Raw genomic sequence first — 16,529 nt, 5'->3', positions numbered from 1 at the left:
TCTACATCACCTCTCTCTCTCCTCACCCCTAGTCTCTCTCTCTCTCTCTCTTTTCTCTCTCTCTCTCTCCTCACCCCTAGTCTCTCTCTCTCTCTCTCTCTCTCTCTCTCTCTCTCTCTCTCTCTCTCTCTCTCTCTTCTCTCTCTCATTTCTCTCTCTCCTAGTCTCTCCCTGTGTGTTTCTCTCTCTCTCCTCACCCCCAGTATCTCTCCCTCTCTCTCTATCTCTGTTTTCTCTCTCTCCTAGTCTCTCCCTGTGTTTTCTTTTCTCTCTCTCTCCTAGTCTCTCCCTGTTCTCTCTCTCTATCTCTCTCTCTCTCTTTCTCTGTGTTTCTCTCTCTCTCTCTCTCTCTCTCTCTCTCTCTCTCTCTCTCTCTCTCTCTCTCTCTCTCTCTCTCTCTCTCTCTCTCTCTCTCTCTCTCTGTGTTTCTCTCTCTCTGTTTCTCTCTCTCCTAGTCTCCCTGTGTTTTCTCTCTCTCTCTCCTTCCTTGTGTTTTCTTCCCAGGATCCATCTCATTCAGCTATTTCCCCTCCGTTCTGTTATCCTGTATCTGACCAGTCATCATCTTCATTAAAGCCTGCTTTGTTTCATCTACATCTGCTTGTCACGCCCGCGTTTGGTGTGTTCTGGTGTGTTCAGGTGTGTTCAGGTGTGTTCAGGTGTGTTCTGGTGTGTTCTGGTGTGTGTTGGTGTGTTCTGGTGTGTTCTGGTGTGTTCAGGTGTGTTCTGGTGTGTGTTGGTGTGTTCTGGTGTGTTCAGGTGTGTTTTGGTGTGTTCTGGTGTGTTCTGGTGTGTTCTGGTGAGTTCAGGTGTGTTCCGGTGAGTTCAGGTGTGTTCTGGTGTGTTCTGGTGTGTTCTGGTGTGTTCTGGTGAGTTCAGGTGTGTTCTGGTGTGTTCAGGTGTGTTCAGGTGTGTTCTGGTGTGTTCTAGTGTGTTCTGGTGTGTTCAGGTGTGTTCTGGTGTGTTCAGGTGTGTTCTGGTGTGTTCAGGTGTGTTCTGATGTGTTCATGTGTGTTCTGGTGTGTTCTGGTGTGTGTTGGTGTGTTCTGGTGTGTTCTGGTGTGTTCTGGTGTGTTCAGGTGTGTTCAGGTGTGTTCAGGTGTGTTCTGGTGTGTTCAGGTGTGTTCTGGTGTGTTCTGGTGTGTGTTGGTGTGTTCTGGTGTGTTCTGGTGTGTTCTAGTGTGTTCAGGTGTGTTCAGGTGTGTCCAGGTGTGTTCTGGTGTGTTCAGGTGTGTGTTGGTGTGTTCTGGTGTGTGTTGGTGTCTTCTGGTGTGTTCAGGTGTGTTCTGGTGTGTTCTGGTGTGTTCAGGTGTGTTCTGGTGTGTTCTGGTGTGTGTTGGTGTCTTCTGGTGTGTTCAGGTGTGTGTTGGTGTGTTCTGGTGTGTTCTGGTGTGTGTTGGTGTCTTCTGGTGTGTTCAGGTGTGTGTTGGTGTGTTCAGGTGTGTTCAGGTGTGTTCAGGTGTGTTCAGGTGTGTTCTGGTGTGTTCAGGTGTGTTCTGGTGTGTTCTGGTGTGTTCTGGTGTGTGTTGGTGTGTTCTGGTGTGTTCTGGTGTGTTCTAGTGTGTTCAGGTGTGTTCAGGTGTGTTCAGGTGTGTTCTGGTGTGTTCAGGTGTGTTCAGGTGTGTTCTGGTGTGTTCAGGTGTGTGTTGGTGTGTTCTGGTGTGTGTTGGTGTCTTCTGGTGTGTTCAGGTGTGTTCTGGTGTGTTCTGGTGTGTTCAGGTGTGTTCTGGTGTGTTCTGGTGTGTGTTGGTGTCTTCTGGTGTGTTCAGGTGTGTGTTGGTGTGTTCTGGTGTGTTCTGGTGTGTGTTGGTGTCTTCTGGTGTGTTCAGGTGTGTGTTGGTGTGTTCAGGTGTGTTCTGGTGTGTTCAGGTGTGTTCAGGTGTGTTCTGGTGTGTTCTGGTGTGTTCAGGTGTGTTCCGGTGTGTTCTGGTGTGTTCAGGTGTGTTCTGGTGTGTTCTGGTGTGTGTTGGTGTGTTCTGGTGTGTTCTGGTGTGTTCAGGTGTGGTCAGGTGTGTTCTGGTGTGTTCAGGTGTGTTCAGGTGTGTTCAGGTGTGTTCTGGTGTGTTCAGGTGTGTTCTGGTGTGTTCTGGTGTGTGTTCGTGTGTTCAGGTGTGTTCAGGTGTGTTCTGGTGTGTTCTAGTGTGTTCAGGTGTGTTCTAGTGTGTTCTAGTGTGTTCTGGTGTGTGTTGGTGTGTTCTAGTGTGTTCTGGTGTGTTCTAGTGTGTTCTGGTGTGTGTTGGTGTGTTCTGGTGTGTTCTGGTGTGTTCTAGTGGGTGATGGTGTGTTCTGGTGGGTGATGGTGTGTTCAGGTGTGTTCTGGTGTGTTCTGGTGTGTTCTGGTGTGTTCTGGTGGGTGATGGTGTGTTCAGGTGTGTTCTGGTGTGTTCTGGTGGGTGATGGTGTGTTCAGGTGGGTTCTGGTGTGTTCTGGTGTGTTCTGGTGTGTTCTGGTGGGTGATGGTGTGTGCAGGTGTGTTCTGGTGTGTTCTGGTGTGTTCTGGTGTGTTGTGGTGGGTGATGGTGTGTTCTGGTGTGTTCTGGTGGGACTATGACACCCAGAAGGTAACAGTGAGACCTTTATATAGAAATGCCTGTCTGGCTGACATGGAAAATACATTACTATTACCCTTTAAACATTTATAAAGGTTATTTTAGAGCCAGACATCACCTGCCTCATATGTTCAGCGGCTCTTTTCCACACCTACTACATAATACAGAGGCGGTGAAGAAGCAGTGATGTCACAGAAAGCTGCCAGGTATTTTGTTGCGTTGCATCATGTCAGCAGGGAATGACACCTGAAACATCAAAGACAAGGATGTCTGATCTTACCTGTGGGTAGCCGTCCTTGTACTGGGAACAAGAGAGAAACAAACAACCAACAGACAAACAAAACGAAAGACAAAATGAAAGATGGGAGCATACAAAGCAAGCCAAACCACTCCAATTCTCAAAGACCGGCACATAGAATAGTAAATATGTTATATTTACTTATATTTACAAATAATGCTGCTACGTAAATAACAATAGCATATTGCTGCTGTCAGGGGGACCACGTGCATAGTGAGCTTTTCAGAGAAAGCCTGTTTTCCAAATGGATGCCTTTGTTCAATATTTTTCCTTCATCCAGAGTCGGAACACTTGGCCACGGCCCACGTACGTCTCCAAGTCAAATAACAAGCAGGTTTAAGTAAAGAGGCAGCAGCAGCAATACAAGCTAATGATACAAGGTAAGCATCATTGGGATGAACAGCAACAAGAACAAGAACAATAGCCAAAACACAGGAGATCAGCAAAAGGAAGAGGAATGGCGGAAGGAAGGAGGGAAGGAAGGAGGGAAGCAAAGAAGGAAGGAAGGGAGGAATGAAGGAGGGAAGGAAGGAGGGAAGGAAGGAGGGAAGGAAGGAGGGAAGGAAGGGACGGATGAAGGAGGGAATGAAGGAAGGAGGGAAGGAAGGGAGGAATGAAGGAGGGAAGGAAGGAGGGAAGGGAGGAGGGAAGGAAGGGAGGGAGGGAGGAGGGAATGAAGGAAGGAGGGAAGGAAGGAAGGAAGGACGGAGGGAAGGACGGAGGGAAGGAGGGAAGGAAGGAAAGAAGGAAGGAAGGAAGGAAGAAAGGAAGAAAGGAAGAAAGGAAGAAAGGAAGGAAGGAAGGAAGGAAGGAAGGAAGGAAGGAAGGAAGGAAGGAAGGAAGGAAGGAAGGAAGGAAGGAAGGAAGGAAGGAAGGAAGGAAGGAAGGAAGGAAGGAAGGAAGGAGGGAAGGAAGGAAGCCTACCGGTACAGTGTTTGAACAGAGTGAGTCTTACCTCGGAGGTTGAGAACATGTGTGACTCTGTGCGGTAGATCCCTATAGGGATCTCAGCGCTGGAAGAACACAGCTTCTGGAACAGCCTGCCATACGTCCTGATCCACAGGTCCTCCTCTGTCACCTTCATCTGAGGGGGAGGAGCCAGGCTCCGGTTACATCCAGCACGCGTCTTCAGTGACCATATTCACACGGTGGCCATTTTGCTCTTATGTCGTCGTGCTCGGGTTGGGATTTCAGGTCCGGCCCCGTCACAAGCCCACTTCTCTAACCTTCAGACCTGCGGTTCTCAGTGTTTTTGGTTCACGACCACAAAGAAACCGAGGGGTGTCTGTTCGTGACCTCACTGCATAGTCAAGCGTAGACGGAATGGTGAACTTTGACATAAAATAAATAATCATTTGTATTTCCCCTTTGTGGCTATTTAACATTATTAATGATTGGAGGAGGAGCTTTAGACTTTAAAAAAACAAGAGCAAAGCATATAAGATTATAATGATTATATGTATTTGTATATCTTTTCACACCCCGAGGGTTTGGGGGTCACGACCCTGAGGGTTGAGGACCCCTGCTTTAGACCAACACAGACTTTTCTTTTCTACCCTAAACATAGAAACATTCCTACTCACGGCGCACAGGTAGCCGGACCCCGGGGTGGTGTCCAGGCCCAGGAGGAGTCTTGCAATGGGGATCATGTAATCCTTGACAAATGACTATTACAGGGAACACAATCACAGGGAACACAATCACAGGACACATCATATTTAAACTATTGCCACAAGCTGAATCTCATAATAAATAATAATAATAATTTAGGACCTGCTCAGAGGTCATCAATCGGCATTCGATTCGTCTCTGCGATTAACCCATAAGAGGACCAGAAGAAAAGATATATAATTTTCAACTCAACTTTGGCTCAATCTGTGACAGAAGATGGTAAAGATGTTTAAAAACCAGCTCATGGAGCCGGTGATATAGACCTGACTGTCAGCTCTAATTGAAAACGGTTCTCCGTCTACCAGCCCGACGTGAACACTTCACTTTCCTTGTTTTGCAGTTGCTGCACAAAATCCGAACAGACCAATAAGACCAACAGCTGCCACCTGTGCAATCGATTAAATCCACATGTATCATACTTCTCAATGATGTCACGATGAACAGCCGTTCCCCACCTGGTACAGCAGCGTGTCCAGCATGCTGATACTGAAGACACGGCCTGCAGCGAAGGGCAGGCGGAACATGAAGGCCAGGTTGGAGCCTTTATCACGCTCTATCTGTAGAGAGAGAGGGGGGGGAGAGAGACATGGACAGAGAGAGAGAGAGAGAGACAGAGAGGGATAGAGAGAGAAGGAGTAGGAGCCAAGGGACAGGGGAGAGAGATGCAGAGAGAGGGAGGCAGAGATAGAGGGAGAGAGAGGGGGGGGGGGAGAGGGGGAGAGGAAGGGAGAGAGAGAGAGGAAGGCAGAGATAGATAGAGAGGGGGAGGGGGAGATGGAGAGGGATGGAGAGAGAGAGAGAGAGAGAGAGAGAGAGAGGAGGATTAGGGCCACATGGAGTAGGAGAGTGCATGCCAAGGGACAGGGGGAGAGAGATAAAGAAAACAGAGCCCATGAGATAAATAAATGCGAGGGGAGCAAAAGAGGAGAGGCTGAGAAGGGATATGAAATATATAACCTGAGGCTCAGTGAGAGGGTTTCTCTGGACTGATGCTACTATAACCTGAGGCTCAGTGAGAGGGTTTCACTGGACTGATGCTACTATAACCTGAGGCTCAGTGAGAGGGTTTCACTGGACTGATGCTACTATAACATGAGGCTCAGTGAGAGGGTTTCACTGGACTGATGCTACTATAACCTGAGGCTCAGTGAGAGGGTTTCACTGGACTGATGCTACTATAACCTGGGGCTCAGTGAGAGGGTTTCACTGGACTGATGCTACTATAACCTGAGGCTCAGTGAGAGGGTTTCACTGGACTGATGCTACTATAACCTGGGGCTCAGTGAGAGGGTTTCACTCTGATGCTACTATAACCTGAGGCTCAGTGAGAGGGTTTCACTCTGATGCTACTATAACCTGGGGCTCAGTGAGAGGGTTTCACTGGACTGATGCTACTATAACCTGGGGCTCAGTGAGAGGGTTTCTCTCGACTGATGCTACTATAACCTGGGGCTCAGTGAGAGGGTTTCACTCTGATGCTACTATAACCTGGGGCTCAGTGAGAGGGTTTCTCTGGACTGATGCTACTATAACCTGAGGCTCAGTGAGAGGGTTTCACTGGACTGATGCTACAATAACCTGGGGCTCAGTGAGAGGGTTTCACTGGACTGATGCTACTATAACCTGGGGCTCAGTGAGAGGGTTTCACTGGACTGATGCTACTATAACCTGGGGCTCAGTGAGAGGGTTTCACTGGACTGATGCTACTATAACCTGGGGCTCAGTGAGAGGGTTTCACTGGACTGATGCTATTATAACCTGAGGCTCAGTGAGAGGGTTTCACTGGACTGATGCTACTATAACCTGGGGCTCAGTGAGAGGGTTTCACTGGACTGATGCTACTATAACATGAGGCTCAGTGAGAGGGTTTCACTGGACTGATGCTACAATAACCTGGGGCTCAGTGAGAGGGTTTCACTGGACTGATGCTACTATAACCTGGGGCTCAGTGAGAGGGTTTCACTGGACTGATGCTACTATAACCTGGGGCTCAGTGAAAGGGTTTCACTGGACTGATGCTACTATAACCTGGGGCTCAGTGAGATGGTTTCACTGGACTGATGCTACTATAACCTGGGGCTCAGTGAGAGCGTTTCACTGGACTGATGCTACTATAACCTGAGGCTCAGTGAGAGGGTTTCACTGGACTGATGCTACTATAACCTGAGGCTCAGTGAGAGGGTTTCACTGGACTGATGCTACTATAACCTGGGGCTCAGTGAGAGGGTTTCACTGGACTGATGCTACTATAACCTGAGGCTCAGTGAGAGGGTTTCACTGGACTGATGCTACTATAACCTGGGGCTCAGTGAGAGGGTTTCACTGGACTGATGCTACTATAACCAGATGCTCAGTGAGAGGGTTTCACTGGACTGATGCTACTATAACCAGATGCTCAGTGAGAGGGTTTCACTGGACTGATGCTACTATAACCTGGGGCTCAGTGAGAGGGTTTCACTGGACTGATGCTACTATAACCTGAGGCTCAGTGAGAGGGTTTCACTGGACTGATGCTACTATAACCTGGGGCTCAGTGAGAGGGTTTCACTGGACTGATGCTACTATAACCTGGGGCTCAGTGAGAGGGTTTCACTGGACTGATGCTACTATAACCAGATGCTCAGTGAGAGGGTTTCACTGGACTGATGCTACTATAACCTGGGGCTCAGTGAGAGGGTTTCACTGGACTGATGCTACTATAACCTGAGGCTCAGTGAGAGGGTTTCACTGGACTGATGCTACTATAACCTGGGGCTCAGTGAGAGGGTTTCACTGGACTGATGCTACTATAACCTGGGGCTCAGTGAGAGGGTTTCACTGGACTGATGCTACTATAACCTGGGGCTCAGTGAGAGGGTTTCACTCTGATGCTACTATAACCTGGGGCTCAGTGAGAGGGTTTCACTCTGATGCTACTATAACCTGGGGCTCAGTGAGAGGGTTTCACTGGACTGATGCTACTATAACCTGAGGCTCAGTGAGAGGGTTTCACTGGACTGATGCTACTATAACCTGGGGCTCAGTGAGAGGGTTTCACTGGACTGATGCTACTATAACCTGGGGCTCAGTGAGAGGGTTTCACTGGACTGATGCTACTATAACCTGGGGCTCAGTGAGAGGGTTTCACTGGACTGATGCTACTATAACCTGGGGCTCAGTGAGAGGGTTTCACTGGACTGATGCTACTATAACCTGAGGCTCAGTGAGAGGGTTTCTCTGGACTGATGCTACTATAACCTGGGGCTCAGTGAGAGGGTTTCACTGGACTGATGCTACTATAACCTGGGGCTCAGTGAGAGGGTTTCACTGGACTGATGCTATTATAACCTGGGGCTCAGTGAGATGGTTTCACTGGACTGATGCTACTATAACATGAGGCTCAGTGAGAGGGTTTCACTGGACTGATGCTACTATAACCTGGGGCTCAGTGAGAGGGTTTCACTGGACTGATGCTACTATAACCTGGGGCTCAGTGAGAGGGTTTCACTCTGATGCTACTATAACCTGGGGCTCAGTGAGAGGGTTTCACTGGACTGATGCTACTATAACCTGAGGCTCAGTGAGAGGGTTTCTCTGGACTGATGCTACTATAACCTGGGGCTCAGTGAGAGCGTTTCACTGGACTGATGCTACTATAACCTGGGGCTCAGTGAGAGGGTTTCACTGGACTGATGCTACTATACTCCGGAGCTGTAGAGAGCATCTTGACTGGAAACATCACTGCCTGGTATGGCAACAGCACGGCACAGGACAAGAAGGCCCTACAGAGAGTGGTGCGCTCAGCTGAGCGTACCACGGGTATTGCACTACCAACCCTGCAGGTCCTATACAACAAGAGGTGCAAATCCAGAGCCTGCAGGATAATGAAAGACCCTCACCACCCCAACAACAGCCTGTTCATGCTGCTGCGGTCAGGCAAATGCCTGCGAGCACCAGTAACGAGGACAGAGAGACTTCGGCTCAGCTTCTTCCCCCAGGCCATCAGAGCATTGAACACTCTCCACGCACAAGCACACATGAGCACACACACAACACACACACTGTACACACTCACACACTAGCAGCCACTTTAACATGAGCACACACACACTCATGCTGCACACGCTCACACTTATGGTCACTTTACAAAAGGAAAGGTCACTTTAAGAATAGTATAGTATAACTTCAGATTGTATAATATAGCATTGTATAGCAGTGTACATAAAGACCCAGTGCCTCATCCGTAGCTAACAGTGTACTGCACTGCCATAGGACCTGTGGCATGCTCTGTAAATAGCTCATGTACAGATACCGATATGCCTACTTTGTTTACTTGTTTATTGCACTATGTCGCTCTATTGGTTGGACTCTTATATTATTACTTGTATTATGCACATTGTTGCGGGCGAGACCCCCCGCATTTCACTGCATACCTGTATGCCGTGACAAATAAAACTCTTGTATCTTGTATAACCTGGGGCTCAGTGAGAGGGTTTCACTGGACTGATGCTACTATAACCTGGGGCTCAGTGAGAGGGTTTCACTCTGATGCTACTATAACCTGGGGCTCAGTGAGAGGGTTTCACTCTGATGCTACTATAACCTGGGGCTCAGTGAGAGGGTTTCACTGGACTGATGCTATTATAACCTGAGGCTCAGTGAGAGGGTTTCTCTGGACTGATGCTACTATAACATGAGGCTCAGTGAGAGGGTTTCACTGGACTGATGCTACTATAACCTGGGGCTCAGTGAGAGGGTTTCACTGGACTGATGCTACTATAACCTGGGGCTCAGTGAGAGGGTTTCACTGGACTGATGCTACTATAACCTGGGGCTCAGTGAGATGGTTTCACTGGACTGATGCTACTATAACCTGAGGCTCAGTGAGAGGGTTTCACTGGACTGATGCTACTATAACCTGAGGCTCAGTGAGAGGGTTTCTCTGGACTGATGCTACTATAACCTGGGGCTCAGTGAGAGGGTTTCACTGGACTGATGCTACTATAACCTGGGGCTCAGTGAGAGGGTTTCACTGGACTGATGCTACTATAACCTGGGGCTCAGTGAGAGGGTTTCACTGGACTGATGCTACTATAACATGAGGCTCAGTGAGAGGGTTTCACTGGACTGATGCTACTATAACCTGAGGCTCAGTGAGAGGGTTTCACTGGACTGATGCTACTATAACCTGGGGCTCAGTGAGAGGGTTTCACTGGACTGATGCTACTATAACCTGGGGCTCAGTGAGAGGGTTTCACTGGACTGATGCTACTATAACCTGGGGCTCAGTGAGAGGGTTTCACTGGACTGATGCTACTATAACCTGAGGCTCAGTGAGAGGGTTTCTCTGGACTGATGCTACTATAACCTGGGGCTCAGTGAGAGGGTTTCACTGGACTGATGCTACTATAACCTGGGGCTCAGTGAGAGGGTTTCACTGGACTGATGCTACTATACTCCGGAGCTGTAGAGAGCATCTTGACTGGAAACATCACTGCCTGGTATGGCAACAGCACGGCACAGGACAAGAAGGCCCTACAGAGAGTGGTGCGCTCAGCTGAGCGTACCACGGGTATTGCACTACCAACCCTGCAGGTCCTATACAACAAGAGGTGCAAATCCAGAGCCTGCAGGATAATGAAAGACCCTCACCACCCCAACAACAGCCTGTTCATGCTGCTGCGGTCAGGCAAACGCCTGCGAGCACCAGTAACGAGGACAGAGAGACTTCGGCTCAGCTTCTTCCCCCAGGCCATCAGAGCATTGAACACTCTCCACGCACAAGCACACATGAGCACACACACAACACACACACTGTACACACTCACACACTAGCAGCCACTTTAACATGAGCACACACACACTCATGCTGCACACGCTCACACTTATGGTCACTTTACAAAAGGAAAGGTCACTTTAAGAATAGTATAGTATAACTTCAGATTGTATAATATAGCATTGTATAGCAGTGTACATAAAGACCCAGTGCCTCATCCGTAGCTAACAGTGTACTGCACTGCCATAGGACCTGTGGCATGCTCTGTAAATAGCTCATGTACAGATACCGATATGCCTACTTTGTTTACTTGTTTATTGCACTATGTCGCTCTATTGGTTGGACTCTTATATTATTACTTGTATTATGCACATTGTTGCGGGCGAGACCCCCCGCATTTCACTGCATACCTGTATGCCGTGACAAATAAAACTCTTGTATCTTGTATAACCTGAGGCTCAGCGAGAGGGCTTCACTCGATCACAGTGATGCAGGTTTAAGCTGGAGATTCATCCAATACACTTCAATTCCATTTGATTTGTCATTAGCACAATGTGTAGCACATATGAAAACAAAAGGAGGGCTGCAGCTTCACCAAGCAGTGCAGAAAACAAAAATATGTAAACAAAGTGCAATACCAAGTGGTTCGCCGTTTGACCTTCAAGTCCCGACTCCCTCCAAAACATTCGAAACAACGAAGCCAAACCCACTCTTGACGTCCATCTGTGGGGACTTTGAGACGGGAGCCTGTAACATGGTCTGAAGCCTCACCTTCACCAGCTGTGACCTGTAACGTGGTCTGAAGAAGCCTCACCTTCTCCAGCTGTGACCTGTAACGTGGTCTGAAGAAGCCTCACCTTCTCCAGCTGTGACCTGTAACATGGTCTGAAGCCTCACCTTCTCCAGCTGTGACCTGTAACATGGTGTGAAGAAGACTCACCTTCTCCAGCTGTGACCTGTAACATGGTCTGAAGCCTCACCTTCTCCAGCTGTGACCTGTAACATGGTCTGAAGCCTCACCTTCTCCAGCTGTGACCTGTAACATGGTCTGAAGCCTCACCTTCTCCAGCTGTGACCTGTAACATGGTCTGAAGCCTCACCTTCTCCAGCTGTGACCTGTAACATGGTCTGAAGCCTCACCTTCTCCAGCTGTGACCTGTAACATGGTCTGAAGCCTCACCTTCTCCAGCTGTGACCTGTAACATGGTCTGAAGACTCACCTTCTCCAGCTGTGACCTGTAACATGGTCTGAAGCCTCACCTTCTCCAGCTGTGACCTGTAACATGGTCTGAAGCCTCACCTTCTCCAGCTGTGACCTGTAACATGGTCTGAAGCCTCACCTTCTCCAGCTGTGACCTGTAACATGGTCTGAAGACTCACCTTCTCCAGCTGTGACCTGTAACATGGTCTGAAGCCTCACCTTCTCCAGCTGTGACCTGTAACATGGTCTGAAGACTCACCTTCTCCAGCTGTGACCTGTAACATGGTCTGAAGCCTCACCTTCTCCAGCTGTGACCTGTAACATGGTGTGAAGAAGACTCACCTTCTCCAGCTTGGACAGAGCCTGAGAGTAGCAGTCCTTCGCTCGGAACTGCATGAACCTCATGTTGGACGGGTGGGTGAGCTCTGTGATGATACTGAGACTGGGGAACAGCCTGAGAGAGATGGAGAGGAGGAGAGAGAGAGAGAGAGTTTTTTGTATACATAATACATCCAAAGAGCTTTTAGAAAGGTGAGGAAGCACCACCCCCCCCAAAAGAAAAACGATTTATTGATTATTTATAATTAAAAAAATTTGACAGGTCCGAAATGTTTCTCTGTTCCCGTTTTCAAAAACAAATCCCTCAACCTTCTCTTTTTCAACCTAAAGTTCTCTTGCAGAGAAATATGGTCTAGATTTGCAGGATCTTGATTTATATTTGATCTGCAATGCCTAGCTTGGTAATGTATGATGGTGACTTTACACCAGAAATAAAGGGTAGGTTCCCCTGAATCATAAAAGGTATAACACTTCATATTGACTCAAAGAAGCTCAGAAAAATATAACACTATGTCCAGGTGAACCTTTGTCTATGTAGGCTTTAGAGGGCTAAATAAAAGAGCAGTTTAAAAACGTTGTCCATGGTTGTCTTCCCCTGAAATTTGTTATTAGTGTTGTGTTTCCTTTCTCATGCATGGAATACATATTGTTGTGTACTTCTGTTACGTTCCAGCATGTGGCTGTTGTATGATGTTTGTACTTTTGTGTCACCCCCCCTTCTCTCTCTCTCTCTCTCTCTCTCTCTCTCTCTCTCTCTCTCTCTCTCTCTCTCTCTCTCTCTCTCTCTCTCTCTCTCTCTCTCTCTCTCTCGCTCTCTCTCTCTCTCTGATCCAGGTTCCTGTCCTTCATCAGGACACTAATTGGAAACCAGCCAGTCATCCCAGCCATCAAGCAAATCACCAGGTGACCAATCGGAAGCCCTCCTCTTGTTTTAAAACCCATGTAGCACTTTCTGTTTCCCCCCCTTCTTTTTGTCTCTATGCTGTTGGTTAAATGTTTAACTCTGATATAATTAGCCAACTTGGTACAAGTGTATGTGTGGGGCTTCTTCCGCATTTGAAGTGCAAGCTGGGGGCTTTTCGCCACGACCGAACATGCACGAGTTGCTAGTATGAGGAAGTCAGATGAGGGCCGTAGTTGTTTTGAAAGCTCGGCTAGAGTTGATGGCGGGATGGGGAAGAAGGGAAGGAGGAGGCTGGGAATGCCGAAATATCGGATGTGTTGTGGTGGTCCTGTTGACGAGTGGAGTTTGGGCGAAGCTGGTTGTAGGACTTGCGGCTTGTGTGCACATGTTGACGAGTTGATGGTGTGGGATAAGCCGTATCCGAGCCCTGTTTCCCCCCAGGGTTTAAGGTCAGGAGCCGGAAGTAGGGGTAGGAGTGAACGAAGCCTGTCACCGTTTTCGGGCCCTAGTTCCCCCCAGGGTTCGACGTCGGGAGCCAGGGCGGGTAGTGCAAGCAAGTGCGACTCCGACAGGGATGGGAATGGCCGTGACGAAGGAGAGGGGATGGATAGCGATATGGAGTGTAGAGTAGGAGAGGAAAACGAGGGAGAAGGGTGGGAAAAGGTGGAGAAAAAAGCAGGGAAAGTGGGGGGAAGGGGCATAAGAGGAAGAAAGAGAGGGAAGGTAGCACAAGTGGGTCAGACGGTGAGGGTAGAGAAAAGGATTTTTCAGAAGGGTTGAATATAGTGGTGCGATTTGAGGGAGAAGAGGGAGTTAGGAAAATAGAGCCGAGACAGCTGTCAAACTTCATAATAGAGCAGTTAGGAGAGGTAAGGTACGCAAAAGTGTTAGGGGATGGGAACTTGTTTATAGGGTGTGTACGTTTAGAGCAGGTAGAGAAGGTAAGGGCCTGGAGGAGCATTTGCAAAGTTATTATCCATAGAGTAGTGAGAGTAGGGGAGAAAAGGGATGGTGGTTGCAAGGGGGTAATTACTGGAATTCCAATCAAGGTTAGTATAGAGCAGCTGGTAGGAGATTTGAGGAGTGATAGACGTAATGGGAAAGTTAAGAGTGCAGAAAGGATGAAGAGAGGAGCAGATAAGATAGAGACGGAGACAGTAGTTATTCAGTTTGAGGGTGAGGTTAGTCCGAAAGAGGTATTTTTAGGGTATATGGCATATAGGGTTAGGGAATTTGTGCCGAAACCGTTGAGGTGTTACAGGTGCCAGGAGTTTGGACATATAGCCAAGACATGCAGGAAGGAGCAGAGATGTGCAAGATGCGGCGGGGGGCATGACTATGGGAAATGTGAACAGGGAGTGGAGCCGAGGTGTTGTAGTTGTGGTGGGAAGCATAGTGTAGCGTATTGGGGTTGTGAGGCGATGAAACGAGAGGTAGTGGTCCAGCAGGTGAGAAGGAAAGATAGGATATTGTATGCAGAGACAGCTAGGAAGGTAGGACAGGGAAAGCAAGATAAGGGACAGGGGTTTAGAGAAGGGAATTTGGCAGTAAGGGTAGTGCAGGAGGATCAGGGAAAGCAAGATAGGGGACAGGGGTTTAGAAAAGGGCATTTGTCAGTAGAGGAAGTACAGGAGGAGAAAGAGAGGGTGTGGGGGAGAAGTTGAATATAGTGGCCTTTGTGGCAGGAGTAGTAAATGCAACAATGATGGTTAGCAGTAAAACAGATAGGATAAAGTTAATAGTTAATGTAGCAGTACAACACATGGGTATGAAGGGGTTGACATCGGGGGAAGTAGTAAGAGAGTTAGAGAAGGGGGTTGTTGTGAGTGATCAAGTAAGAGAGTTAGGGAAGGGGGTGGTGAGTGATCAAGAAGGCCAGAGTCAGCCCACAGGAGGCAATGAGTGACTCATAGATTAGGTTTGGATAGGGTCGCAATGTTAGGGATGGGTTTTTTTGTTTTGTGTGTTATGGGGTTTATTGGTTTTCTTTATTGTTTTCTTTTATTTGCCGGGTCTTGTTTATCCGGCCAGTTGCTGGGATGTACAGTAGGTGGCGGTATGCGCCTTTTTTGTGATTGCGACCCGACATTAATTCCATAGAAGAAGAAGAAGACATTGTAAAATGGATTGTACAGTAGGTGGCGGTATGCGCCTTTTGTGGTCGCGGTCGCCCACAAAACCCATTGAAGAAGAAGAAGAAGAAGAAGAAGAAGAAGTGTATGTGTGTGTGTGGGTTGAGAATTGGAGCAGGTAAGGGGCCCAACACATTTGGTGCTACACGTAGTGGTATTATTGTCTAGACACACTAGGTAAGGAGTGATGCCACTCATTGTATGTTTTGGACATATGTTTGGTTAGGTAGTGTAGGTAGTGAGCAGTAGGTTTTATTTGACCTTTGTGTTTGTGTATAGGTAGACAAGATATTCCTTACTGAGTTAGTTGTGTTTTGTTTTACTTAGTTTATTCCTTTGGCATCATTCAAGCTCCTTTTCCCTTCTGAGCTCAGCTGAACATGGCCTGAACATGGTCCCCTGAGCTCACCTGAACATGGTCCCCTGAGCTCACCTGAACATGGTCCCCCAGCTCACCTGAACATGGTCCCCCAGCTCACCTGAACATGGTCCCCTGAGCAGCTCACCTGAACATGGTCCCCTGAGCAGCTCACCTGAACATGGTCCCCCAGCTCACCTGAACATGGTCCCCCAGCTCACCTGAACATGGTCCCCTGAGCAGCTCACCTGAACATGGTCCCCTGAGCAGCTCACCTGAACATGGTCCCCTGAGCTCACCTGAACATGGTCCCCTGAGCTCACCTGAACATGGTCCCCCAGCTCACCTGAACATGGTCCCCTGAGCTCACCTGAACATGGTCCCCCAGCTCACCTGAACATGGTCCCCTGAGCTCACCTGAACATGGTCCCTGAGCTCACCTGAACATGGTCCCTGAGCTCACCTGAACATGGTCCCTGAGCTCACCTGAACATGGTCCCTGAGCTCACCTGAACATGGTCCCCTGAGCTCACCTGAACATGGTCCCCTGAGCAGCTCACCTGAACATGGTCCCCCAGCTCACCTGAACATGGTCCCCTGAGCTCACCTGAACATGGTCCCCTGAGCTCACCTGAACATGGTCCCCCAGCTCACCTGAACATGGTCCCCTGAGCTCACCTGAACATGGTCCCCTGAGCTCACCTGAACATGGTCCCCTGAGCTCACCTGAACATGGTCCCCTGAGCAGCTCACCTGAACATGGTCCCTGAGCTCACCTGAACATGGTCCCCTGAGCTCACCTGAAGATGGTCCCCCAGCTCACCTGAACATGGTCCCCCAGCTCACCTGAACATGGTCCCCTGAGCTCACCTGAACATGGTCCCTGAGCTCACCTGAACATGGTCCCTGAGCTCACCTGAACATGGTCCCCCAGCTCACCTGAACATGGTCCCCTGAGCTCACCTGAACATGGTCCCTGAGCTCACCTGAACATGGTCCCCTGAGCTCACCTGAACATGGTCCCCTGAGCTCACCTGAACATGGTCCCCTGAGCTCACCTGAACATGGTCCCCTGAGCTCACCTGAACATGGTCCCCTGAGCTCACCTGAACATGGTCCCCCAGCTCACCTGAACATGGTCCCCTGAGCTCACCTGAACATGGTCCCCCAGCTCACCTGAACATGGTCCCCCAGCTCACCTGAACATGGTCCCCTGAGCTCACCTGAACATGGTCCCCCAGCTCACCTGAACATGGTCCCCTGAGCTCACCTGAACATGGTCCCCTGAGCTCACCTGAACATGGTCCCCCAGCTCACCTGAA

General features: G+C 49.0%; 1 protein-coding gene across 1 annotated transcript in view; it reads right to left on the bottom strand.

Moving 5' to 3' along the window:
* The window catches only part of kcnt1b (potassium sodium-activated channel subfamily T member 1b), a gene marked incomplete at its 5' end in the record, with an annotated part of 317,351 nt that overhangs the window by 25,393 nt on the left and 275,429 nt on the right, over positions 1 to 16,529 (bottom strand). Inside the window, 5 exons of the mRNA XM_084308105.1 lie at positions 2,830 to 2,850; positions 3,803 to 3,931; positions 4,431 to 4,514; positions 4,974 to 5,075; positions 11,817 to 11,928. Coding sequence (XP_084164231.1) covers positions 2,830 to 2,850; positions 3,803 to 3,931; positions 4,431 to 4,514; positions 4,974 to 5,075; positions 11,817 to 11,928 — 448 coding nt within the window. The remainder of the gene's footprint in view (positions 1 to 2,829; positions 2,851 to 3,802; positions 3,932 to 4,430; positions 4,515 to 4,973; positions 5,076 to 11,816; positions 11,929 to 16,529) is intronic.

The sequence above is a fragment of the Notolepis coatsorum genome (assembly GCF_963971535.1).
Source record: "Notolepis coatsorum genome assembly, chromosome: 2".
NCBI lineage: Eukaryota > Metazoa > Chordata > Actinopteri > Aulopiformes > Paralepididae > Notolepis > Notolepis coatsorum.
This window is presented reverse-complemented; position numbering and strand designations above follow the sequence as displayed.